This window comes from Gopherus flavomarginatus, chromosome 7, assembly GCF_025201925.1.
Source record: "Gopherus flavomarginatus isolate rGopFla2 chromosome 7, rGopFla2.mat.asm, whole genome shotgun sequence".
Classification (NCBI taxonomy): domain Eukaryota; kingdom Metazoa; phylum Chordata; order Testudines; family Testudinidae; genus Gopherus; species Gopherus flavomarginatus.
The window spans coordinates 56,702,227-56,728,768 of NC_066623.1; the positions used below are offsets into that span (position 1 = coordinate 56,702,227).

Genomic DNA, 26,542 nt, shown 5'->3' on the forward strand with positions numbered 1-26,542 from the left:
CTCAGGCAGCTCCCCACAAAGTGATGATTTTCCCTGCAGCTCCTAGGCAGAGGTGCAGCAGGCAGCTCTGCACGTTGCTTCCTCCTGCAGGCACCGTCCCCGCAGCTCCCACTGGCCACGCTTCCCAGCTAATGGGAGCTGCAGAGCGGAACTTGGGATGGAGCAGAGGTGAGCACTCCCCATATCCAGTACGCCGAAACCCCTTCCGTACCACAACCTCCTGCCCCGAGCCCCTTCCCACACCCAAACTTCCTCCCAGAGCCTGCACCCCACAACCCCTCCTGCACACCAAACTCCTCATGGCCGTTCCTCCACCAAGGAGCAGCAGGGACACGTTGCCACTTCCGGGAGCCAAATGGTAGGGAGCCTACTAGCCCCATCCCAATTCGGATTATAAACTGGATTTTCGATGAAGATTAGAAATGCTGGTTTATAGAGCTTTCCAGTTGGTACAGGGCCTGATAGAAGTAGTATAATACAGTAAAAACTGCTATCAAGAACCATGAACATGCCCTCCCTTGTGTAAAAGTCCACCAATTTTAAGTAAAGGCAGAAGTCCTGGGTGATGCGGATTACCATTACTTAAAACAAAAATTGATACAAGTGTAAGCAAACCTATGTACCATCAAGAATAAGTAGTTACAATATGCTATAGAGGTAAACACATTTATCTTCCTCCATCTCCCAATACAATATGTTCTAAAGAGATAGTCTATTATACCAAAGAAATTATAGAAAATTTTCCCTCTCACTCCAAAAGCAAGAGAGTTAATAGAGTGGGGAAAAGCCCACAAAACAGAGATGCCTGCCTTACAAACTCATTGCAAAATGATGTCCTTCTGTAGTCAGGGAAAATTAAATCAACTTGAAATACAATGACAGGAAAAATATTTGGTGGAAAATTGGAAGTGGCAACTATAGAAGTTAATAAAATACAGTAAGCAATAAAAAAAGAAAAATCCAAATTCCTCTTGAGTCATGACTGTAATCACTATGAATAGAGGAGTTTAATCATTTCGTTGTTAAGATTTCCCATAGAAGAAAACACTTATTGCGGTGCCACACAGATAAACTAGCCTTTATAAAATGATCAAGTACCAGAAACCAACAGGCTCAGATTATAGCCTTCAGGTTTGTAATACCCACCAGAATTGGTAAGAGTTATACTTTGCCTTCTCAAACAGGCCCAAGAGGAGGAAGCTCACTTTTGCATTGAGCATCAGTGATGTACCAACAATTTCAACTACTGAGTCTAACAACCATCACCACCCTTACACCTAGAACATGCATCAGCCCAAAGCCGTTCACAAACAATTCAGTATGCTGGTACATACCATACATGTCACCTACCACTCAAATATAGTAACTTTCGGGGTGAAGTGCAGCAGCTATTAGTAGTACATATCAACACCATACTTAGAGAATAAAAATGTCATGAAGCATTAAAAAGTTACAGCTCAGTGGTGTAAAGGGAAAGGGTAGCTCACCTTCACAGAACTTTCTGAATGTTTTGTGGGAGTGAAGAGAGCAAGGACAGCATAATAGTGACTGCCCATGGAAAAGTACTAGAAGGGGGAAAAAAACTCTGTCTGCACTCTCCCAAATTCCTGTCCCTTAAATATCAAGAGAGGCCATTTCAATCACAGCTCTACATCCCAGCTGCATTTTAAAATACAGTCAGTAATTAAGAGTGACATTTTAATGTCTATATTAAAAAGGGGAGAAGGAAACAGGGTTAGAAGAGCCCTGCGTGGATACAAAATTTGTATCTGCATCTGATCAGTAAAATGGTCCGCTGACACATAAAGCGGATATCTGCAGGGCTCTAAATACAAAAATCATATCCGCATCCGATCCGTGATCTGCAAAAATGGTCTGTGGCTATCCGCAGATTTGCAAGGCTCTAATAGTCAGAGTTTGAAGGTATTGGCTATGTGTCTCTAGTGTCCTTCACAGTTGCTCTTTTCACTCTGATTAAAGTCCCAATTTAAATAAAACAAGGGCCTGCACCGTACTTTTTCTGTGAGGGATTCTACTGGAGGGAGAGGAGGTATGGGAAGAAGAAAGCAGGTGTACACCAGCGGGTGTCTTCAGAAAGATGTTTTGATGTGTCAGTCAATGGTGGAAGCAAAGAAGGAGCTATTCTTCCATTTCCCTCAAATCTAGAGATCATGTACCTCTTTCTTCTCTAATGTATTTTACACCCAGACCTGCAAATTGGGATGCTACTTTTCAAGATGTTTCCCCTGTCAAAGTGAAAGGCACATCATAATTAAAGCCACTCCCTACCACCACCACCTCTAACTACAGGACAGTCAAAGCTCTTGCACAAAGCTTCTCTATTCATTTTAAATGTCAGTTCGTACACCACTTCTTTATACTACAGATGTTTAAATAATCAGCAGCAGAAATTAAACTAAACTATTTATTTTTTTAAAAGAAAGGAACCCTTGGGAACTCCTGCTGTTCCTTGACATATGGGAAAAAGCACTGCCACATAGATACTTCTACTATCCCAGGTCTCCCCACAAAGCACATCACCACCTCATGCCAGTTCTACAGCTGGCTCAGATACCAGTCATGGCTCTGACCCAAGCACTCCATGTCGCCAACTATTTTAATTTCCATAGGGAGTCATGCACCTCACACATCCCTTTGTCACCAGCCAAAATTCACATCAGACTTATCAGACAGCTGAAATTCCCAGGCAGACTCCTGCAGGGCACTAGTTCTGTTTTTTCTTAAACTGGAGCAGCAACAGAAGCTAGCCAGGGTGGATAAAAATCAATGACTTTAAAAAAAAAAAAGAAGTTATTTTTAATTTAAAATCGGATTTTTTTAATAAAATGCTTTGAGGAAAATCCTATCTAAAGATGGTTTTAATTTTGATCTTTGAACTATAATGTATCTTATCATGGAATAAGGATTATACATTCTAATTCTATAGTCCGAGGCAATATATTCATGTAATGTTTAAGAAAAGTTTTGTAAATGAGTTCCAATAGTTCATGGATTATGGACCCAATTTTATGGGGTTCCAGGAGCTTCTGTATAGATTATTTAGGTTAATCTTTCTATCTATCCAATGGGACTCAGTGTTCAGTCAAGAAGATACCATTAGAGATGCTTAGTTTTGCACTTTACAGGAAAAATGTTTTTAAATAAATAAATTCATATATAGGAGGTGAGAAATAGCAGACCTCAACTCTATTGTCCCTCTGCAAATTTGTGTCAATCCCTTACCTCTTTCTAAAAGTGCACAGTTTCAAAAAGTTCATTGAATAGAAGATTGTTGGGGGTAGAATAGATCTGGACAAGGAGAAGTTTGGAGATAAGTGTGAGAAGGGAGGAACAGGCAAGAGAAACAAAAGCAAAAAACTGAGCAGCATATCCCAGAAGTCTTGAGGTCTTTCTGAGCATAGCCTTCATTGATTTGAGATCTACCATACCATTCTCTCACTAGAAGGGAAAACCTATAATGGCAGCAGTCCATAAAAGAGAGAGTTTGGGAATATTTTAATGAAGTTCCTCTACCTGTGGGTAAGACAGGCATGCGTGCAAAATGCAAACAGTGCAAAAAAGAAATGCAAGGCTTAGTTGCCCGAATGAAGCATCATGATGAGACGTGTTCCTTCTCAGGAGGAAGCTGCATTGAAGATGATGAAAGGAATATGTCTTAACATGCAGGATCTTCAGGTTGGTGAACTTTTTTATTTCGCACTTCTTTCTTAAGGACTGCCTGTCTTCCTTCTGGACTATTCTTGAATTCTCATGTTTGAGCAAAAAATAATTGTTATTCTATGGTACTATCATCTTACATGCAGTTGTGAAAAAAAAATAGCTGAAATAGGTAGATCTTTCTTTTACAATTTCACCTTTAAAGTAGTACATCTCCACCCCAATATAACGCTGTCCTCGGGAGCCAAAAAATCTTACCGCATTATAGGTGAAACCGCTATGATAAAGTTCCTCCTCTACCTTGGTGGGTTCTGCGCTTACTGGCGGATTTTGCTAGCCTCAGAGATCTTCCTGTGTTGGATCAGGAGTTGGGGGGTTTTGGGGGGAAACCCGGGCCCGCCCACTACCCCTGGTGCCAGCCCAGGGCCCTGTGGACTGCAGCTGTCTAGAGTGCCTTCTCGAACAGCTACATGACAGCTGCAATTCCCTGGGCTACTTCCCCATGGCCTCCTCCCAATACCTTCTTTGTCCTCACCACAGGACCTTCCTCTTGATGTCTGTTAACGCTTGTACTCCTCAGTCCTCCGGCAGCACGTCCTCTCCCAGCTCCTTACGCACACCTCACTAACTGGAGTGAGAGCCTTTTTATACCAGGTGTCCTGATTAGCCTTAATTAATTCTAGTAACTTCCCAATTGGCTACAGGTGTCCTAATTAGCCTGCCTGCCTTAATTAGTTCTAGAAAGTTACTGAGTGTTCTGGAATAGTCCCCGTTATCTAACCCAGGGAAAAGGGACCAAATGTATCTACCTTCAACCACTCTTTTGTAGCCATCTGGCTTGACCCTGTCGCACCACGTTATATCGAACTTGCTTTGATCCCACCCCCCGGAGCACTGCTTTACCATGTTATATCCAAATTCGTGTTATATCAGGTCACGTTATACTGGGGTAGAGGTGTACTGAGTGTCAGTGAATGCAATGAATATTACTAAATGAGCAGTATGGTAATAATTAAATAACTGCACTGACTTATTTTAGGGGGGGAGGGATAGCTCAGCAGTTTGAGCATTGGCCTGCTAGACCCAGGATTGTGAGTTCAATCCTTGAGGGCGCCATTTAGGGATCTAAGGCAAAAACAAATCTGTCTGGGGATTGGTCCTGCTTTGAACAGGGGGTTGGACTAGATGACCTCCTGAGGTCCCTTCCAACCCTGATATTCTGTGATTCCATTATTTTGTTTAGGAGAATCCATCCTCAACATACAGGATTCTGAAGACTATCTACTTTCAAGATAATCATTTTCTATGGTTTCGGAGTTCTGACAATGACAGTGTTTCAGTCACATCATGTATGTCACATAGCCACAGTATATCACCTGTAGCAAAAAGAAAAAAAAAAAAAACACATCATACAGAAACAGCCATAGATAAGTTTGTGATAAGAACTAGCAGATTACAAAAAGAGGTAATTGATAAAAAAATTGCCCGGTTTGTTTATGCAACAAACTCTCCTTTCCATATAACTGAAAACTCACACTTCACTAACATGGTTCAGTCATTAAGACCAGGATATAGTCCACCCAACAAAGCAGATGTTGCAGGCAAATTGCTGGATAAAGTGTATGAAAGAGAAATTGAGCAGTGTGCAAAAGGTTTCAGGTTAATAATTTTACCCTCTAGTCTTGATGGGTGGAGCAATGTCCACAATGATCCTGATCTATGTGCTTGTGTGACAACAGAAGAAGGGAATGTCTTCCTTACAGAAACAATTGATACATCAGGAAATGCACACACAGCAGAATACTTACAAGAAGTAGCAGTAAAAGCTATAACAAACTCGAGGAAAAAAATTCAAATGTTTAGTACGCAGCTTGGTCACAGACAATGCTGCAACTATATTCAAGATGAGAAGAAACTTCTTAGGAGTGAAGAGAGTCACAAGCAATTAACATATAGCTGCAGTGCTCTTACACAAAGACTTCAGTGTTCCAGAAATAAAGGCTAATGTTGTTGAAATTACAAAATACTTCTGTAACAACCACTTTGCAGCAGCTGCTTTGAAAAGAGAGAGAAACCAAGCTAACTCTCCCACAAGACGTGCGATGGAACTCAGTAGTGGACTGTTTTGAGCACTATATCAAGAACTGGCCTAATCTGATGACCGTTTGAGAACAAAATCATGAAAAAATGGATGGCACTGTCATAGTCAAAATTCTCAACATTGGGCTTAAGAGAAATGTTGAACACATGCTGAGTACCCTGAGGCCTATTTCTGTAGCCTTGAACAAAATGCAGGGAAATAGCTCTTTTATTGCTGATGCTGTTGAAATTTGGAAGGAACTGCGTGAGGTCTTAAAAAGAGAAATATGCAATGACAGAGCTAAATTACAAGCTTTAGAAAAATGAATGGGGCAAGTGCTATCTCCAGCTCATTTTCTTGCAAATATTCTCAATACTCAGTACCAGGGTCAAACCTTAACTGCTGAAGAAGAAGAGTAGGCTATGACATGGACATCCAGCAATCCTCCCTCCATAATGTAAACTTTAAAACTTCAGAGCTAAGGGTGAACCATTCAAGAAATATGTTTGCTGATGATGTTTTAAAGAAAGTCACACCAGTGAACTGGTGGAAATCACTTAAGCACTTGGATTCAGAGACTGTTGAAGTGACAATCTCACTTTTAACAGTAGCTGCTTCTGCTGGTGTAGAAAGAATATTTTCTTCCTTTGTACTAATTAATTCCAAATTGAGCAATTGTTTGGGACTTGAGAAAGCAGGAAAGCTTGTTTTTCTTTTCCAGATTATGAACAAACAGGAAAATGAAGGTGAAGACTACTGTATTAGCTGCAAATGCCACTATTTTAAGTTATCATGTTGACCTGGTGGACACAGTTGATTTAATTTTTATTTTTAAAAATATATATATTTCATGTAACTATTTTAGTTAACACAATTTTTAACAAAAACAAACCTGATTTTAAAAAACTTGAATGTTTAAATTAAAAAATTCATGCGCTTGTTTTGTTAAAATATTATATGTTTGCTGTTGAAGAAGAAAAATCCAGAATACCTAATGATGATGTTTTAGTTAAATAAAACAATTTAAAATGTCTGTCTGGTGATGTTCTCCTCCTAATACAGCATGGCAAGAAAATCCTCCAAATATTAATGATTAACCTGTTGAACTGGATATCTGCTTCAATTACCTTTGGTAAATGAAATAACCAATCATTCATTTTCTGATAAGCTGTGAAACTAATCTAAAAAGTTTTCAAAGTAAATCACTTCAAAAATGTATAGTGTGCACCTTCTAAAAATGAAACCTTCATTTCTCCAAGTTGTGGAGAATATGTATTAAGATTATAACAACCAACAAGAATGCACTTTTATGTAGAAATCCATGATTACATTTAATCTTCCTGACTAATGATTTAAATCAAACCCACCCTGAAGCTATCATAATGTATTTTCTACTGAAGCAGAAAATAATTTAAACGTACTCCAAATTAATGTATAAAGCAAGCTTATTTGTGATCTCCTGCTATGAAAGTTATAGGGATACGTCTTACCTCAAATACATCTAAAACTCCATATATTCAAAGAGCCAACTTCCAAAAACAAAAAAATAGTGATACACAGAGATCTTGTACTCAGAATGCACTGAAATGCATGAGTGAAATCCAAAAGAGGGGAAAAGGCTAAACGAATGCCACAGATTTTTCTCTGATTGGGGGAACTGTGCCCCTTTTATCTTGTAATCCTCCACACAAAGTGTGGCTAATGTTATATTTTAGAACACCTGCGGATGTTCTGTTAATCAGATAAAACATTTGCAGTTTCAAATTCTGAAGAGAATTTCTCATGTGAGGACTGATGGTACTATTTTCACTGCACAATGGGTGAGGAAATATTGTATTTTATCATACACTTATACATTGTTTCCTGGAGGTATCTATTACTTCTGGGAGAACTCTGCACAAAAAAAATCTGCAAAATTCTGCATATTGTCAAAAATTCTGCATAGTGTTAAAAACAAACTATATAATCATGCCAGTTTCAATTATTTTGATAATTTATTTCAAAATACTTCCTCCCCCTGGCAGCATCTTCTATTTCCGAGCTGGGGAACTGGGCTCTGGCAGGTTCAGTGGCCCCTACTGGCAGCCAGCAGTGCTAATTCTGCATTGCACAAAATTCTCCCAAGATAATCTATATACTAGAGTTTCTCACAATTTGTGTGGATTACTACAGCCTACAGAACACTTGCTGAAGGTTTGTGGAAAGCTGGCTGCTCACAAGCTCCTCCTCTTTTTCCAGCTGCTAAATTTTATTTTCAATGCACTACAGACTGAGGTAATAATTACTTTTTTATGGAAGCAACTGTTCTTACCAAAAAGATATTATGCAGTTGTAAATGACAGGAGATGTTTCCCAAGCAAATGTGAATAAAAGGGTTTCTGTTGCCACAGGACAATTTGTATTTAAAACATTGTCCACACTGTGAACAAGTTTGAGACGCTCAACACACACACACACACACACCCACCCACCCTCTGCAAATAATTTGAACATCAAGCTTTCACAGCATTTTGCCCCATGATCTGGTCTGCCCATAAGGTATCCTATGTAATAAAACAGACTTTTTACAGAGAGTAAAATCCAAGGCCTCTTTCCATTCAAAAAGAGAGAATGTTAAATCCAGAGAATATACTCAAGGAACATAGCATTGGAACATTCTTCAAAGCTCATATCTAGTGCCATTTGTGTTTTAAGTACAGGAGAATATGCCAAGTTATCTTCCTATCTCCTTCAATAGCCTTTGAGTTGTAATCAACAACTGCCTGTTTGAGTGAAAAGGCTCTTCACAATGGTATCTCAAACCCTTTTTATGCCTCAGTATATTTTTAAAGGGATGTACTAGGTACAGACAAAAGTCCTATTGTTCTTCAGGAGGATTGTTGTACATATATTTCATGCACTGCCTTTGTAAATATACCCGCTTGTATCTCTTCTAAAATGCCAAGAACATATTTCTTTGATTTTAAAAAAAAAAAAAAAAAAAAAAGAAAAAAAAGCACACAACAACAATCCAAGACTGGACAAAAGATGAGGTTCTGCCAGTCAGCTCAGGTGTATGTGCATACAGAACTTGGAGGGGAGAAGTGAGATGTGCTCTCAAAAGCCAGTCAATTTCTGTGATCCAAGTACTTAAGACAGTAAAAGCAGCAAAGAGTCCTGTGGCACCTTATAGGCTAACAGACGCATTGGAGCATGAGCTTTTGTGGGTGAATACCCACTTCATCAGATGCATCCGAAAGCTCATGCTCCAATATGTCTATTAGTCTATAAGGTGCCACAGGACTTTCTGCTGATTTTACAGACCCAGACTAACACGGCTACCCCTCTGATACTACTTACTCTGATACAGGCAACTGGAAGAACCTCAGAAATTCAGCTCCAAATTCATTAATGCAAAAGAAACATACCTGATACACGAGTCATCCTGGTAGAAAAATAGCACTGCTCCAAGTCCTCAAAATGAGCTGTAAGCCTCTTCCGCCTTGATGCCAATGTGCTGTTATACCATGGCTGTTTTTTAGTCTGAGTGGAGAACAAGAAATAATTATTCAGAAGAGGGGTCCAGGCCTGGCTTTACCGATTTTGTATACATTTGGGCAAAATGTACAGACATGCCCTTTTATTTTTAAGAGGTTATGAATCTGGAAAAAGATCAAAGGCCTTGTTTCCACATGTATCTGCCTCTTATGGATTTCTCGTCACATCTGGTTATTTTACTGACGAGAAAGTCAGTCACATACCTGTAATTCTTATTTTCTGAAGGTAGTAATTATAATTTGATAACTCATGGGCTTCAGCTTCAGGTATGAGATTCAGAAGCCAACAACAAAACAAAAACAACAAAATCCTTGCAAAGGGGGGAAGGAGGGAGGGTCACAGATCATGTCACTCATGGATCTAGGGGACACAGTATCAAAACTTCTCTCAACTATCAGCTCCTTTTAAAACAAGACAAAATGTGCAAGAATCAACACTCAGATGACCAGAAGAGATGGCTGGGCAAGAGGGCTTTTTAAAACTATCTTAGAAGAACAAGTAGTAATTCTATTTTATTTTAAAATGACAAGCAGATAGAGTGTGGGAGTCTGTCTACTAAAGAACAATCAAGTTCATTGCATATGAAGTCTGGAAAACTTCACAAAGGCACCTCCCATACCTCACCACCAATTTAAAAAAACTGAGGGGAGAGAGGAGGTCTGAAAATTTTTTAAAATAAATGTTTATAAACTACCCCCACCACTGAAGGAGTAGGAGAAAAGAAAGAATCTCTCTTGCTCCCCTCATATATTTGTATTACTGCTAAGAAAAAAAACAGGCAATTTCTCTGCTATATGAGTTACATTCTCTTTACTTGATCTTATAAAAAGATAAGCTTACATATAAAAACTTCACCCCATTATAGCCAGACAAAAAAAAAACAGATATAAAAACTCAAACATACATGGGCAGGAACAGTCTTCTTGTTCTGTGTTTGTACAGAGACTAGCACAACGGGGTCCTGGTCCATGACTACGGCTCCCAGGCACTACAACAATCCCTACTGAGAGTCATTAGCAGTAGCACTGGTGGTGCACAAAAAGATTTATCACATGAGAATACGCAAACCAAGTGTGAAATCCTGGCTACACTGAACTCAATGATCAGAGGGGTAGCCGTGTTAGTCTAGATCTGTAAAAGCAGCAAAGAATCCTGTGGCACCTTATAGACTAAGGCCATGTCTACACTTACAGTTTTGCAGCGCTGGTAGTTACAGCTGTGTTCATACAGCTGTGTAGGGCCAGCGCTGCATTGTGGCCACACTGACAGCTACCAGCGCTGCAGTGTGGCCACATTTGCAGCACTTGCAGCGCTGTTGGGAGTGGTGCATTGTGGGCAGCTATCCCAGCATTCAAGTGGTTGCAACGTGCTTTTCAAAAGAGGGGGGTGGGGTGGAATGGAATGTGACAGGGAGCGTGGAGGAGACAGACAGAATGGATTTTTGGAGTTGACACTGTTCTCAGCTCCCTGCCTTCCAAGTTCTAAGGACTGTGCCTACCTTCAATCATTTTAAAAGTTCTAACTCCCTTCCCCCACTCCTCTCTCATTCACTAAATGCAAATTATGTACTTCTAAATACCCGTCAGACCAGATCAGCAACTGCTCAATACGGACTTCCCCCTCCTCCCCTGCCGTGTGGGAGTGCTGTTTCTCTCTTCAAGCAAACAGCTGTGAACATTCCAAAGTAATTCCCCTGCCTGCCTCCGCTCGCTCAGCAAACAGGAGCTGTGTGTGTTTTTTAAATAAGCAGTTTGGCTGAACTCCGAGCTCTCCCTTTCTTCCGGTTTGTTGTGGACAGGAATTCTGGGATACCTCCTTATAGCCCAGAGGTCAATAAAAGCGCTGGTGGGCGTCCACACTTGCTGACCAGCGCTGGAATCCCTACACCCGAGGCTCGACCAGGTGTACAGCCAGCGCTGCAACCAGGGAGTTGCAGCGCTGGCCGTGCTTTGCAAGTGTGGCCACATCCTAAGTTGCAGCGCTGTAACCCCCTCACCAGCGCTGCAACTCTCTAGTGTAGCCATGGCCTAACAGACGTTTAGTCTATGAGGTTTAGTCTATGAACTCAATGTGAGCATTGCCACTCACTTCAAAGGTGCCAGGATTTCAGCCTAAGAATTTAACACATCCAACATGCTCCTTGCTTGCATAATTAGCAATTTACTCTCAGTTCAGGAACAACAAGAAGTCACTCACATTACAACCAGCAAGAAGCCAACAAGGATGTAATTAAGTTGAATTAAAGGAATACATGTTATGAAGAGTACACTGTATGAACAAGTAACTTGAAACAAACTAAAGCAATGACAACCTCAAGGACTACCCATCATGTAAGATCCCTGACTGTATATTGACTGGTTAAACCGTAAGTTCACAACTTCCATTTCATGCTGATTGCACATATCTTGTAGGTACTCATTTTACACTGACAGCAGATCAGCTTTATGCCAAATGCACCTGACATTAAGCATCTCTAATTCACTGTAGTTTTGACAATGAACTACACATGACAACTTTACAAATACTGAACGGTACATGCTAATACCGTCTTTATGTTAATTACATGAACCAGGCTGCAACTGCTTTAGCCTCAGCAAATTGTGCCTATCATAGCTGAAGATGACTGCAAACAGCAATGAGCAATCACTTCAGTTTCAGCTTGACAACTGCCTGGAATAGGATGAGCAATATAACCTAAACCTAGATCTTCTAGGTGGTTCCAGTCTGTACTGAGATTAAATCAATCACATGCTAAGTAGTTAATATAATTAGCACAGCTATTACTAGATCTTAAGAGCCAAATTCCACTTCAATAGGTCTCAGACTTGGCAAACTGAGTTGTGCTGGGAATCAGTCTGCATTAACCTGTCTTGATCAGCTAAATGCTCAATTGTGCCTACTCTAATGAAGCACTATCAAGCTTCCAGGCAAGGAAGCCTGCTCCTTGGCTACTCAATCTGTTCCTAAGCAACACTGGAAAGGGGAAAAGGGGGTAAGAGAGTGAGAGACAAGCAAGCAGCTGGCCCAAGGGAGAAAAAAGCAAAATCTTGCTTCTTCCTGCCAAAGAAGAAAAGGTTTAGGGGGAATGCTCTGAGACCAAAGGTCCAAACACAATGACGAGATGTTGAATTCAACACTTACTGCTGGAGGAGTTCTCAAACTGGGGATTGGGACCCCTCAGGGGGTCACAAGGTTATTAGATGGGGGGGTCGCAAGTTGTCAACCTCCATCCCAAACCCTGCTTTGCCTCCAGCATTTATAATGATATTAAATATATAAAAAAGTGTTTTCAATGTATAAGGGAGTGGGTGTCACACTCAGGCTTGCTATTTGAAAGGGGTCACTAGTAAAAAAAAAAAAGTTTGAGAGCCACTGGCTTAGAACCTGTATTTTTCTCTTTACATTGGGACCTGATTGAAGTGTGTCACGGCTATATACAGCTTGAGGTTGGACTGGCTAAAGCCCTGCTAGGGTTTGTGGGAGCCATAGAGCAGTGGATCTCAGCCAGAGGTACATGTACCTCTGGCGGTACACAGAGGTCTTCCATGGGGTACATAAACTCATCTAGATATTTGCCTAGTTTTACAATAGGCTACATAAACAGCACTAGCAAAATCAGCGTATGAATTTTTAGTTTGCAACAATGACGTGTTTATACTGTTCTATATACTATACACTGAAATGTAAGTACACTATTTCTATTCCAATTAATTTATTTTATAATATGGTAAAAATGAGAAACTAAACAATTTTTCAGTAAAAGTGTCCTGTGATACTTATGTCTGATTTTGTAAGCAAGTAGTTTTTAAGTGAGGTGAAACTTGGGGTATCCAGGACAAATCAGACTCCTGAAAGGGATACAGGAGTTTGGAAAGATTGAGAACCACTGCCCTACAGGAAGACTTTTTTCCTCTATAATAAAGCCCATGCAGGTGTTTTGCACTTTATTTGGCTGCTCACTAAGTTATGAAAACTAAGGAACCATTTAGGATCCTCTAGATGAGGATAGTAGTTTGGAGCATCACACTAGCAAAAATTGTCAGCACCTCGCCTCCCACAGTTCATCCCAAAGTAAGTACCATTAGAAACAACTGTCAATCTAGTGACAGCAGTCCCATGGTATCTCCTATCCACAGGAAATACAGAAAAGCACCATAATGATTTCAAATACCTGAAGTATTGAAGTAAGTTTTCATATGAAGCCTACAAAGTATTTTAACCTCTCTTATTAATGAGATAACTATAAGAAGTTAGGGGAAGAAGCCAGACCTTAAAACATTAACCCTACTGGGGATAAACCTCAGTCAGAAGACCAACACACAAGCTCATTTCTATGCAGAAAATGAAAATTATTAGAGGCTACGATAGTTTATCCAAACTCTCAGGTCATATGGTAGGCAACTCTCCAAAGGTCCCAAATGCCTTTTTCTTGTGATCCAGCCTCTGAATACGAAATCTAGGCTGGAAATAATAAACTAGTTACCCTAGAAGAACATTGGTCAGCAGTGCAATGCTAAAATTAAGGTGTGAAAGGAGCTGGATGGTTCATTTTGACCTAGTGTCTTGCTTCCAGTATTAGCTAATATCTGATTTTACCATGAGTGATCATTAACAAAAAATGCAACTCAGTTTATATTCATATGGACTATTTTCACTGGAGATTTCTTGTGCAAAAGAAAATTAAACTAAATGTTTCTTAACATTAAGAATTATTTCTAGATTCCTAATACAAAAATATATTAAAATTCAATTAACAATCTGTTCTAGAGAAAGCAGACTTCAGTATATATGATTTTCGTGTTAATAGGCTGCTATCCAGAGTGACAGGAAAACCTATCTTGGGTTGGGGGTAGGAGGAGGAGGTGGTAGAATTATGCTGTTCCTTTCTATTTCAAAGAAGAAAATAAAGTATTAAAACAAGTAGCGTCCATGGACAGCAACAAATGAAGAATATGCCAGATTAGAGTTTTGTACATAAACTCTCCATCCGTATTTTATACGCCCTTTAAAACCAAATAGATAAAAGGCATTTATACAGAGTCAATCACCTTGGTATCTAGCTACCAATAACAGCCACAAAATGTCTCAGAAAAAAAAGAGAACTTACTCTATCCATTTACTAACTGCCAACTGATTTTACTACAAAATATGCTACAGAAATGCAGTGTCCAGATTCTTATTACAATGTATCCATAGCCAGCTCTAAAACTTAAGTTTCAAAAGCATTTTTATCTGTACATTACATCGCCACGTGAACCCTGCTGCTGCACACTAAAGTTACACAGAGAACTCTTACATACTATACAGTTTCCAGCAATGAGAAATGAGGCTTCAAACTGATTCCCCTATCTAATACAGTCACAAGAAAAATCAACTTTAGAAATGAAGTCAGGTACCTAAAATTTATGGTACCATTTCTCTCTGCAGACAGCATATACCTAAATATGATCTGATTCATGAGCATATGCAATTATTCCTAAAGTTTAGTCTCTGCCACAGATAACTAGGTGACTATTTAAGGATTCAGATTTATAAGAGCCAGTTTGGCCAATGTCTTGGAGATTGCAAACAATCTCTGGCCTTTGTCCCTCTCTCTAGACATATGTATTATCTTACCTGAGAACTGCCACTGAATCCTGGAGGCTGGCTGTACTCCGTGGAATCGATAATATTACTGTAAAACCAAGAGAAACAGAGCCTGCTTAAAATCAATCACTATGCACTCATTCTTTATCGTTTTCAACCTACTTACTTTTCCTATTTCATCCTGCAGCAAGATTGTGTTTGAAATTCATTCTGTAGGCATGAAACATAAGCCTTTTTAAATATACAAAATGAGGATATGTCTTATGTCTACAAGAAATTCTAAATTACTGTTAAACACACTTCTATCCAAGTACAGTCAAGTGTGATAGTGTTACAAACAAAATTTCAGGACAGACTGGTCCTGTATTTAAATCATGCAGTGTAAAGCACACCTTCTACACACTGCTATTAAAAAATTATTGTGTAGGTATCCCTTCCTTCCTAAAGGAAGTTACTGGTATTTCATGGGGTCCAAGACAGTGATGTGAAGGGAACAGTCAAAAAGCTAGTTTGGAAAAATATTACTGTCCCAGTCACCTTAATATTAGAGAGATAATCTCTTGAAGTGTCTGACCTACTCCCCCCCACCCCCCAAAAAAAAACCCACTCAAAAAAAAAACCCCTGGTATTTGAGTTGTGAAGAACAGATCTCTAAGTTGATGTCCAGAATTACAGCTCAGAAACATTCCTATGGCATGCTATTTTCCAGTTTTGCGTACTTTTCATTTTGAGATAAGATGCAGAGTTTGCCTCTTTTGGACTTTTTTTTTCCCCAGAGGCTAGGAAATGAACAAACCACTTCTCTATAAGAATAGTTATTTATAGTTAGCTCCTATCATGCTGACCACCCGCATGCATTGACTGAAGCCAAGATTTGAAAAACAGCTTGTCTAAAGTGAGGCACCTAACTGTGTGTTTGTGAGCTACAGTTACATGGCCTGAGTACCCAGCAGCTCCCACTGACTTCAGTAGGAGCTACAGACTGTTCAGCACTTTTGCAAATCAGGACCATTATTTAGCCAACTAAAGCATTTAGAACCCTAACTTTAGGCACCAGTGCTTGAAAATCTTGCCAGTAATATTTTATTTCTATATGATACACAAATCCTTTCCCCACTACCCCTTAATAATGAGCCTTTTGTTTGCCCCAAAGTATTTTTAGATTACCACACAAGAATACTATCATGTTAAAATTATTTAGTCTATCTACTGTAAAAAAGTATTTTGAAAGTCTTGCTTTCACCACTATTCTTGGCTTGTTTATTTTATTTCATGTGGCTTGAAACAGATTATTCAGTTTCACTTTCATTTCCTCACCTACAATGTATGTTAGATACAAGTATTGTTCTCACTGAAGATTGTTTTAATGGGGGGCGGGGAGGGGGTAAAGAGGTTGGAGGAACAGGTAGTTTTTATAAGGTTACTGGAAATATTTTTATTGGTCTTGGTTTTGTAAAAAGTGATTTTACACAGATTTATGTTTAGGTTCTGGTTGCCAGCGCTGATCACCAACACTGACATTCCAGTGCATGATGGGACTACCGACATAGCATTAAGCGCATTTCCACAAGCTGTAAATCTAGAAAGCCAAAATACTTGTAATTTGGCTTTAATACTTCACTTCAATATCAGTTTTAAAAATCTACTGGAGGCAAATCTGAGTTGAAGAGAATGTTAAAACTTTAACACATCTGTAGTTAACTTTTAAGTGAACTCCAACTGCTGATATCTTAACACTTGCACAGTCAAAATAGAAAAGCTACAAGCAAAAAACAAAAACCATCTGCTAGGAAAAGAATTATTTTCTACTAGATCTTTGTGGAGGAAAAAAAGTAATAATGCTGCTTCAAACATATTTGGGGACAAACTTTAATCATGGGGGATGAGGGGCAGGCAAACTAAGAAACTAAGAAAATGTATACACCAGTTCCTGCCAGTGACAGCAGGAGAGAGATGCACAGCTGGAAAACAATGGAAAACAAGCTGTTACTAGAGGCAAGGACAGATGCAATTAACAGCAGCCTTAAAGTGTCTAGTCTTATTTTTGCTATAGATGTGCTGGTAACGCAATATAATCTGAGTTCCAGAAGTGTAGATACAATTCTGCTATCCACTGACAAATTCTAAGCCAATTTTGTGTAACACTCTTAGCTGAAGCTGACTTGCAGATACTTGAATAATTGAAAAAAGAAAGATTATAAAAACCTTAAATCTGAAGTCCTGTTAACAAAGGCTTTAATATTTTTGTGATTAAGAAATTCAGCTACATTCACTAATTATAAAAGGCATAAAATCTGGGATCAAAAAAGGGAACAAACATCAACCTGTGGGTGGCAACTGGAGCAAGAAGGAGCAAATTTTGAGACAAAGAACTGGAGTCAATGAACAAAAAATACTGCTTAAACAAAATGAACCTTTGGCAACCATGTAATTAATTTTTATTGGGTCTCTTCCCCAGGAACTCATGACAGAATGGTTAAATTTTCTACTACTGCCTCAGAAACCAGAGGTGTATTTCCCCCCCATCATTCACCAACCAAAAGACACTAGGTTTTTTTTTGTTTGTTTGTTTGTTTTATTTGGGGGAGGGTGAAGAGAAATTGAGAAGTATTAGTTTTTAATCCACCTCACAATTGTTTGTATTTCCCTAATACACAAAAACTAGAAAACTAATCCTGTAAAAAAGTACTGTACCATTACCCCCCAATGTTTCATCACATCTTGCAGAAGTGCACACAAAAAAAGTTTTGATTTCTTTTAAGCAGCATTAGTTACACATACTGAATACAAATTCAGCAAAGTTAGAACAGTGAGTTTTCCCACAGCAGTATTCACCTACAAAAAATACAGGATTATTTTAAATTTCAAGAGTGTGGATATAAATGAGATGGAAATACAAAGCACATAGCCAAAAAAGTGATAATTGCTTATGACGACTAAGAGGCAAATGTGAAAAATAGAGAAAACAGTTGAACTGGTCTTTAAACAGGGTCTGGAGATATTCAAGTAGGGAGGGGAAAAAACGAAAAACCAGAGTATTGGAGTAGACTACTGAATCAGAATTAAAAGTGTATTAAAGGATAAATCAGACAAGGCACAAGACTGAAGGCTCTAAATTTCAAGGGGGAATGCTGTAAATCTGAAGGAAAAATAGAACGAAATAAATTAAACAGTATGACAGACAAAAGGAAGAGTCTGTTTTCTATCAGCACATATTTAAGGTAACTTTATGCTATTTTATAAAATGCATTAGTAACAAATGCTCACCAGATAAGTTATTACAGGACAGAAAGTACGCTGACAAGATATGTACTGGTTTAAACACCATTTTAATTAACAGCAAAAGTTGAAAATATCCATATAATTTAATCAAATATTTGAACATGGAAAATTATATATAACTAATACATGAAAATATAAATACATTTCATTATTACTGGTTCAGTGTGTCTCTAAAAAAAAAGTGTGTTTTTTAGAGGAAGTATTTCAGTTAACAGAACTGAAGAACTCGGCAAATTTTAAAGCTCCCATCAATTATTCTGTAGCACTCTTTCCAAAGAAAGATCTAGGTTGCAGTTTTTGAACTATTCACCACAACATATGTTTAGTGCTGAAAGCCAAATTAAATTCAGAGAGTAGGTGGTTTCTAGAAAATAAATCCGAAAAATTAAAATCTTTGGTCACATGAAACCAGACACAAGACTACTGTGTGTCAAGAGATACAGGCTCTAGAAGTCATCCAGTAAGCGAAGCCTCTTAAGAACCCTCACATGCCACTTCTCATTTTAGCAGAGAAACTACAGAAGAAGCCCTGATTTTGGCAGACTCACTGAGGAGTACAGGAAGGGACTTCTCTCAAAAGCTTGGTGAGAGACTACCCCAAGTGCATTCTGTATAAGTCCCTACTAGTCTCTTCTACTAGGTTCAGTTAATGCCAGACTAAATAATAATTCATTCAAGTCACATGGTCTGGAGAACAGAGCCGCAGTAAATGGATCTTGTTACAAAAGGAATGCTGGGTCACAGCAGTGTAACAGACATTTCTAAAACCAAAAAGCCCAACGGGCTTACAAGACATTTTACTTTATCAAAAGACTAAAGTAAAAGCAGTTTTATCAAAATAGCTGTGAATATTTTAGTAGTTTTGTGACCAATATCTATAGTGGCCCAAGCACATGTACTTTACACAGACCTGAAAGAATGCCAGAAAAGCTTTGCTAGACTGGCCTACACAGGTTTCAGAGAGATTTTAAAAACTGTTTTCAAACAACTTCTTGGGCTAGAAAAAAATTATTCCAGGTCTCAAGTGGTATAAAACAGTGCTTGAAAAATTCATTTGTTAGCTTGCTTCATGCGACAGAACTAGACCATCTACTTCTGCAGAACTTACTGTATATACTCGTTCATTAGCCCGTCTGTTTACAAGCCGACCTCCCAAAATGGATAGGTAAAAATAGCAAAAACTGTATGACCCGTTCATAAGCCGAGCTTATATTTCAGGGGTTGGAAAACTTTGGCTCCCGGCCCGTCAGGGTAAAGCACTGGCAACCCGGGATGTTTTGTTTACTTGGAGCCCCTGCAGGCATGGAGCCCCTGAACTCCCTGTGGCCGCGGTTCACCGTTCCCAGCCAATGGGAGCTGACGGGCTCCATGCCTGCAGACACTCCAGGTAAACAAAACGACAATGTATTAGATATTCAATTCAATGATTCCATAGAGTTTAAAATCATCAAATTTCGGTGTAGACCTGTTTATAAGCTGACCTCCGCTCTTTGATGCGTCACTTTTTTACCAAAAATATTCAGCTTATGAATGAGTATATACGGTAAGCTTCCATTTTAAGGAAGAGTTTCTAGTCCTTATACTTAAAGATAATGATCCCAATGTGAAAAAGGTGAAGTAGTGCAGTATCAACTTATTCAGACTCAGATTAAGGTCAGAAGGGACCATTATGATCATCTAGTCTGACCTCCTGCACAATGCAGGCCACAGAATTTCACCCACCCACTTCTGTGACAACCCCCTAACCTATGTCTGAGTTATTGAAGTCCTCAAATCCTGGTTTAAAGACCTCAACGTGCAGAGAATCCTCCAGCAAGTGACCCATGCCCCACGCTGCAGAGGAAGGCAAAAAATCTCCAGGGCTTCTGCCAATCTGCCCTGGAGGAAAATTCCTTCCCGACCCCGAATATGGTGATCAGTTAAACCCTGAGCATGTGGGCAAGTCTGACCAGCCAGACACCCAGGAAAGAATTCTCTGTAGTAACTCAGATCCTACCCCATTTAACATCCCATTACAGACCATTGGGCATATTTACCTGCTAATAATCAAAGATCAATTAATTGCCAAAGTTAGGCTATCCCATCATACCATCCCCTTCATAAACTTATCAAGTTTAGTCTTGAAGCCAGAAATGTCTTTTGCCCCACTACTCCCCTTGGAAGGCTGTTCCAGAATTTCATCCTCTAATGGTTAGAAGCCTTCATCTAATTTCAAGTCTAAACTTCCTAAAGTCCAGTTTATATCCATTTATTCTTGTGTACACATTGGTACTAAACTAAAATAATTCCTCTGCCTCCCTGATATTTATCCCTCTGGTATATTTGTAAAGAGCAATCATATCTCCCTTCAGCCTTCTTTTGGTTAGGTTAAACAAGCGAAGCTCTTTGAATCTCCTTTCATAAGACAGATTTTCCATTCCTCAGATCATCCTAGTAGCCCTTCTCTGTACCTGTTCCAGTTTGAATTCATCCTTCTTAAACATGGGAGACCAGAACTGCACACAATATTCCAGATGAGGTCTCAACACCTCCTTATCTTTACTGGAAATACCTCGCCTGATGCATCCTAAGACCGCATTAGCTTTTTTAACAGCCATATCACATTGGCGGCTCATAATCATCCTGTGATCAACCAATACTCCGAGGTCCTTCTCCTCCTCTGTTACTTCCAACTGATGTGTCCCCAATGTATAACCAAAATTCTTGTTATTAATCCCTAAATGCATGACCTTGCACTTTTCACTATTAAATTTCATCCTATTACTGATCCTGAAACTCCCAGCTTTCCCAAGCATCAGAAGCATGAAATTAACAAGACTCATCAGTTTCACTGCTAATATTCAGAACCCTGTGAGTGGCACAAACTATCAAGAATCATGGCAATTTCAGGTAGCTACTGCTTGCAGAAGCAATGAGATGCAGCAGAGAAGAGAGATACTGGAGTTATTCACTGGTTTAAAAGGTCCCAGAAGATGAGCACTTGCAGAGGGATAGAGTATCAGATACCTCTTTTTCCCTTCTTCTCTCCCAAACTTTAAGACACCTACTGCATGATTATGAAAGATTAGAGTCCCAAACTGGATCCGGGGTAACAACCTGTTACAAATATCAGCAGCTAGTGGAAGGGCTCCTCTCCCCTCCATTGTCCCTGAAACTCTCCAGTGTAGTACCTCCCAACATCTTTCACATATACCTCTGGGGTATTATGTTTAGTTCTCTAGCTAGCAGACACGTAGTAAAGTACAAGTATCAACCAAAACCTCTGCTGATAACCTCTGGTTTAAAGAGCTACTAAAACAAGTGTTTCCAGAAAGGAAAAATATATATATTCATTTAATATGCAAGATGAGAGCCTGGGGGCATCATAACTTATTCCAGCTGAATGAATATAGGAATGTATGCAGCGTGAAGGTCACTTTAAACTGAATCGCTGACATGCGCAACTTGGACACACAGAAGGTTATTCACAATTTCATCTGTAATCCAAGGCTCATAATACGCCAGACTGAAAAATTCCCATCCACAATACACTAGGGAAATGACATTTCAATCTAACCACAGAGTTATGCAGGCAGGTGGATAGAACCAATGAGTCTGTTAAATTTAAAAATCTGACCATGGGAACATGCAAATTTAACCTTTCATATTGAACGGGAAATCAAAGGTCATTCACTTATTTAATATGAAACTGTTTTGGACATCGTATGTGCCAAACACCACAAATTAAATACATGACCTTAAAAGCACAGGTGTACAGTTAACACTAACATTTTACACCCAGCAACTCAGACTGTCTGCAGACTTACCTGTACAGTACTGAAAAGCTGAAGGTTTTTCAAAGCATTCTGGAAAAGGAAGATCTTTAAGCCAGCTGTGAATTCACAACACAGCATTCTCCACTAATTTATTGGCATGAAAATAAATACCACTGAGAAAACAGATGGGCCATGTGAACGTTATTTTTATATGCTCCAAGAACTAGTGGACTTGTGTGCATGGCAAAGCAGAGGACTAAAGCCATATGAGGGATCTGTAAAACAAATTCTGAGCAGCTGCGAGCTTTGTACCTGTTTGAAGGCGAGGGGGCTTCGAATTGAGGCACCGTACTATCCTCACTGACTGGGGAATACAAGCCACTCATTTCCTGAAATAGAGAGCCAAGTTACAACAAAATGAAAGACAAGCATGCAATGGGCATCTTTCAAATACATAGTTTTGGTATATAATTTAATTTCTGAAGTACGTAACCATAGACATCTAATTTTGCTTAATTCATATAAGGAATCTTCCCTCTTTCCCCAGTAACTGATTCCTATTTCCTGCTACCGTTCCAGTTGGTCTTCTCAGGGGCTGTGGCCAGTGCATCTTGCTCAAGGAGCAGGGTGGCTTGCATCTTACATGTTAGAGATCAATGGTACTATCTCATAGACTCAGATTCTAGGGTCAGAAGGGACCAATGTGATCATCTAGTCCGACCCCCTGCACAAAGCAGGCCACAGAACCCTACCCATCCACTTCTATAACAAACCCCTAACCTATGTCTGAGTTATTGAAGTCTTCAAATTGTGGTTTGAAGACCTCAAGCTGCAGAGAATCCACCAGCAAGTGACCCATGCCCCACGCTGCAGAGGAAGGCAAAAAACCTCCAGGGCCTCTGTCAATCTGCCCTGGAGGAAAATTCCTTCCCGACCCCAAATATGGCGATCAGCTAAACCCTGAGCATGTGGGCAAGACTCACCAGCCAGCACTCAGAAAAGAATTCTCTGTAGTAACTCAGATCCCATCCCATCCATCATCCCATCACCGACCACTGGGCATACTTATCTGGCAATAATCCAAGATCAATTGCCAAAATTGGGCTATCCCATTATACCATCCCTTCCATAAACTTATCAAGCTTAGTCTTAAAGCCAGATATGTCTTTTGCCCCCACTACTCCCCTTGGAAGGCTGTTCCAGAACTTCATCCTCTAATGGTTAGAAACCTTCATCTAATTTCAAGTCTAAAACTTCCTAGTGTCCAGTTTATACCCATTTGTTCTTGTATCTACATTGGTACTAAGCTTAAACAATTCCTCTCCCTCCCTAATATTAATCCCTCTGATATATTTATAAAGAGCAAGCATATCCCTCCTCAGCCTTCTTTTGGCTAGACTAAACAAGCCAAGCTCTTTGAGTATCCTTTCATATGACAGGTTTTCCATTCCTCGGATCATCCTAGTAGCCCATCTCTGAACCTGTTCCAGTTTGAATTCATCCTTCTTAAACATGGGAGACCAGAACTGCACACAGTATTCCAGGTGGGGTCTCACCAGCGCCTTATATAACAGTACTAACACCTCCTTATCTTTGCTGGAAATACCTTGCCTGATGCATCCAAAAAACGCATTAGCTTTTTTTAATGACCATATCACATTGGCGGCTCAGTCATCCTGTGATCAACCAATACCCCAAGGTCCTTCTCCTCCTCTGTTGCTTCCAACTGATGTGTCCCCAATGTATATCTAAAGTTCTTATTATTAATCCCTAAGTGCATGACCTTGCACTTTTCACTATTAAATTTCATCCTATTACTATTACTCCAGTTTACAAGGTCATCCAGATCTTCCTGTATGATATCCCGGTCCTTCTCCGTGTTAGCAATACCCCTCAGCTTCGTGTCATCCGCAAACTTTATTAGCACATTCTCGCTTTTTGTGCCAAGGTCAATAATAAAAAGGTTAAATAAGATTGGTCCCAAAACCGATCCCTGAGGATCTCCACTAGTAACCTCCTTCCAGCCTGTCAGTTCACCCTTCAGTACATCCCGTTGTTGTCTCCCCTTTAACCAGTTCCTTATCCACCTTTCAGCTCAGAAGCAGGAATCTGGCCATTTCCCAAAAATGCATCTTACACGATAGTTCACTTGTTCTGCACTCACACTACTAAGACAGATACACACTTATTCCTAAAACAGCCTTTGCAGATGCAAAGGAAGGTGGAATTTGGATTAAGGGAAGAATACATGATGGACTGAACAGAACCAGAAAAGATTAAGTTACACACTAGGCTTCAGCAGCATCACCTGCCACTGATGGGGTAGACGCACCATCTAGTAGACTGGTTAGAATCCCAGTTGTTATTGAAAGATCAGGTAGAAGCGATGGCCTGGTCACCTTCCCCCCCCCAACACACCTTTTAAAAATCTACATATAGATAAGATGTTGCACTTGTTTCTTTCAGAGGTGGACAGATCTTGCTACTATCATGCATGATTGCCACCTCCAGATCATTAGTTACAGGATACATGATCTAAGCGCACAGAACCAGCGCTTTTAGACTTACACAGGCAACCAATTTTTTATCGGATAGAATGTAAGGTGTTTGTTTTGATGTATAAAGCCTAAATGGCCTGACATCCCTTTATCTGAAAGACCATCTGTATAGCCAATCAGTGGAAGCCCCACTGATAACAGAGAGGAGTAAGTAGCAGGATGCTCTCCACGAGGTACTTTGGAACTTGCTCTCCCCTTCATCTGAAACTGACCTCCTTTATCAGCCTCAAGAATACACTACAATGCACATTTGTTTTTCCTAAGTGGAGAAAGACTAGGCGGACTCTTGGATTAGACTGAATTTTTTTTATAGACTGAAATATGTTTCTATCTGCTGGGTTGATTTGAGTTAGGTATTGGGTAAAGGAAAGTTCCTGGAATTGTTTGTTTTATTTGTATTTTATAACGGAGCAAAGTGCCTAGAGTAAATGATACTCTTTTGCAGAAGATGTATACAGTGAAAGTAAATAAAAGAAATCTAGATACAGGAGCTTGTGGATACTAGCTGGAGGGCCATTGCCGAAGAGGGATGACAGATTCAGGAGTTCAGTTGGTGCCTGAGTAGCTTTTTGGACAGTGCCACTTCATGAAGCTGCAGAACTAGCTCCACAGCCTCTCAAAGCACCAATTCTCCACTCCCAGAGATGAGCATTGGACAGGACAGAGCAGAAGTAGTCCAGGGAGTATTCTACAGAATGAATCGGGACAGAGGAAGCAAGGTGGCAGGTTTAGAAATACTTGGGAAACAAACCCTTAGAAGACTACAGAGTATCCAAGAACACCATAGAGAAATGAGAAAAATTGTGCATTGTGGTTCGCCTTCTATATAGCAGTGTTTTCTACTTCTGCTTTTCCCAATGCACCTCCCGCTGGAGGGCCATTCCCCCCCCCCCACAAATCTAATTTGGGATGTTTGCTATAGTAAAACACCACAATTGACCATGTAGTATTTTTTATCATCAATACAAAGATTTCCAATGCCAAGTTACTATGCTGAAGTTGTTTTTTTTTTTTTTTTTTTTTTTTTTTTTTTTTAAGGGTGGGAGGGAAGACTTGGAAAAAATAACTTGAGTAGTAGGTTTGAACTGATCCCTTTCACCAAGCTGCAGCCTGTATTCATTCAGTAACGAATAAATTAAAGAAAGAGCATCATCTGTTCATTTTTCCATTATTGAAGCCATGGCCATAAATTTCATGCAGTATCATACAGAGAAGCAAACAGTTTGATGGAAATAAAACACTGCCAGAGTTGCAAAGAATGTCTAGGCTCCTTACCTCCACTCGTTTAATATCCTCTTCCAGAACACTTAGCTCTTTCTGGATCTGCTCCAGTTGCTGTAGATGAAAGAATAAAGGAAATCTAAACCAATTTGTACTGGCACCACCATGGATATCAAGTAATGGACTTAATTTATGATGCCTTAACTAAATTAGCAAACACAACAACATTTCAGATAGTCACTATGCACAAAAGTGTACACATTATCTAGATGAGCAGACAGACTACTTTAAATTACACTTATGGTTGTGAAATAAAAACAGTACAAGCAAGATTATGTTCTTCAAAAGTAGTCACAAAAGGCTCCAGATTATTAAAATGTACTTCGCTAAACAGTTCTTTACAAATAATTATGGTTTGAAACCTCCTGAGAGCCACAGGGATCACATGACCTTAAACAAGATGCAGACCTCTAACAAAAAAGCACCTCTTCAAAATCCTTTATAAAAGAGAATTAGTACTTACTTTTCATAAAAACATGCCAAGGATAACCATATACAGTTGAAATTACATTCTACCTATCCGAAAAGTTTGCCATTACATTGCCAGAGCAGGGATCTGTTCAGGGCACCAATGTTAAGTCTCCATGACACTTTTAAGGGAGTGGCTTTGGACGTACATCTCATTGAAAGATGGCGACTTAATAATCTAGTGACCCCTAAAACCGTGCAGGTCTTCAGTAGCTATTTAGAGGAAAGAGCACCATCTACTCAATCATTAACAACTTCACATAATCACAGGATGCATAAGAGCTAAGTAGTTTGAAAATTTGGTAATTTGAAGCTGG

General features: G+C 39.5%; 1 protein-coding gene across 4 annotated transcripts in view; it reads right to left on the reverse strand.

Annotated features, from left to right (window-relative positions):
- Positions 1 to 26,542, reverse strand: part of COP1 (COP1 E3 ubiquitin ligase) — a 200,083-nt gene that overhangs the window by 132,527 nt on the left and 41,014 nt on the right. For all 4 annotated transcript variants that reach the window (XM_050963165.1, XM_050963166.1, XM_050963164.1 and 1 more), the window contains exons 7-10: positions 25,752 to 25,811; positions 22,231 to 22,307; positions 14,912 to 14,969; positions 9,166 to 9,280 (exon numbers count right to left, since the gene is read on the reverse strand). In XM_050963165.1, coding sequence (XP_050819122.1) covers positions 9,166 to 9,280; positions 14,912 to 14,969; positions 22,231 to 22,307; positions 25,752 to 25,811 — 310 coding nt within the window. The remainder of the gene's footprint in view (positions 1 to 9,165; positions 9,281 to 14,911; positions 14,970 to 22,230; positions 22,308 to 25,751; positions 25,812 to 26,542) is intronic.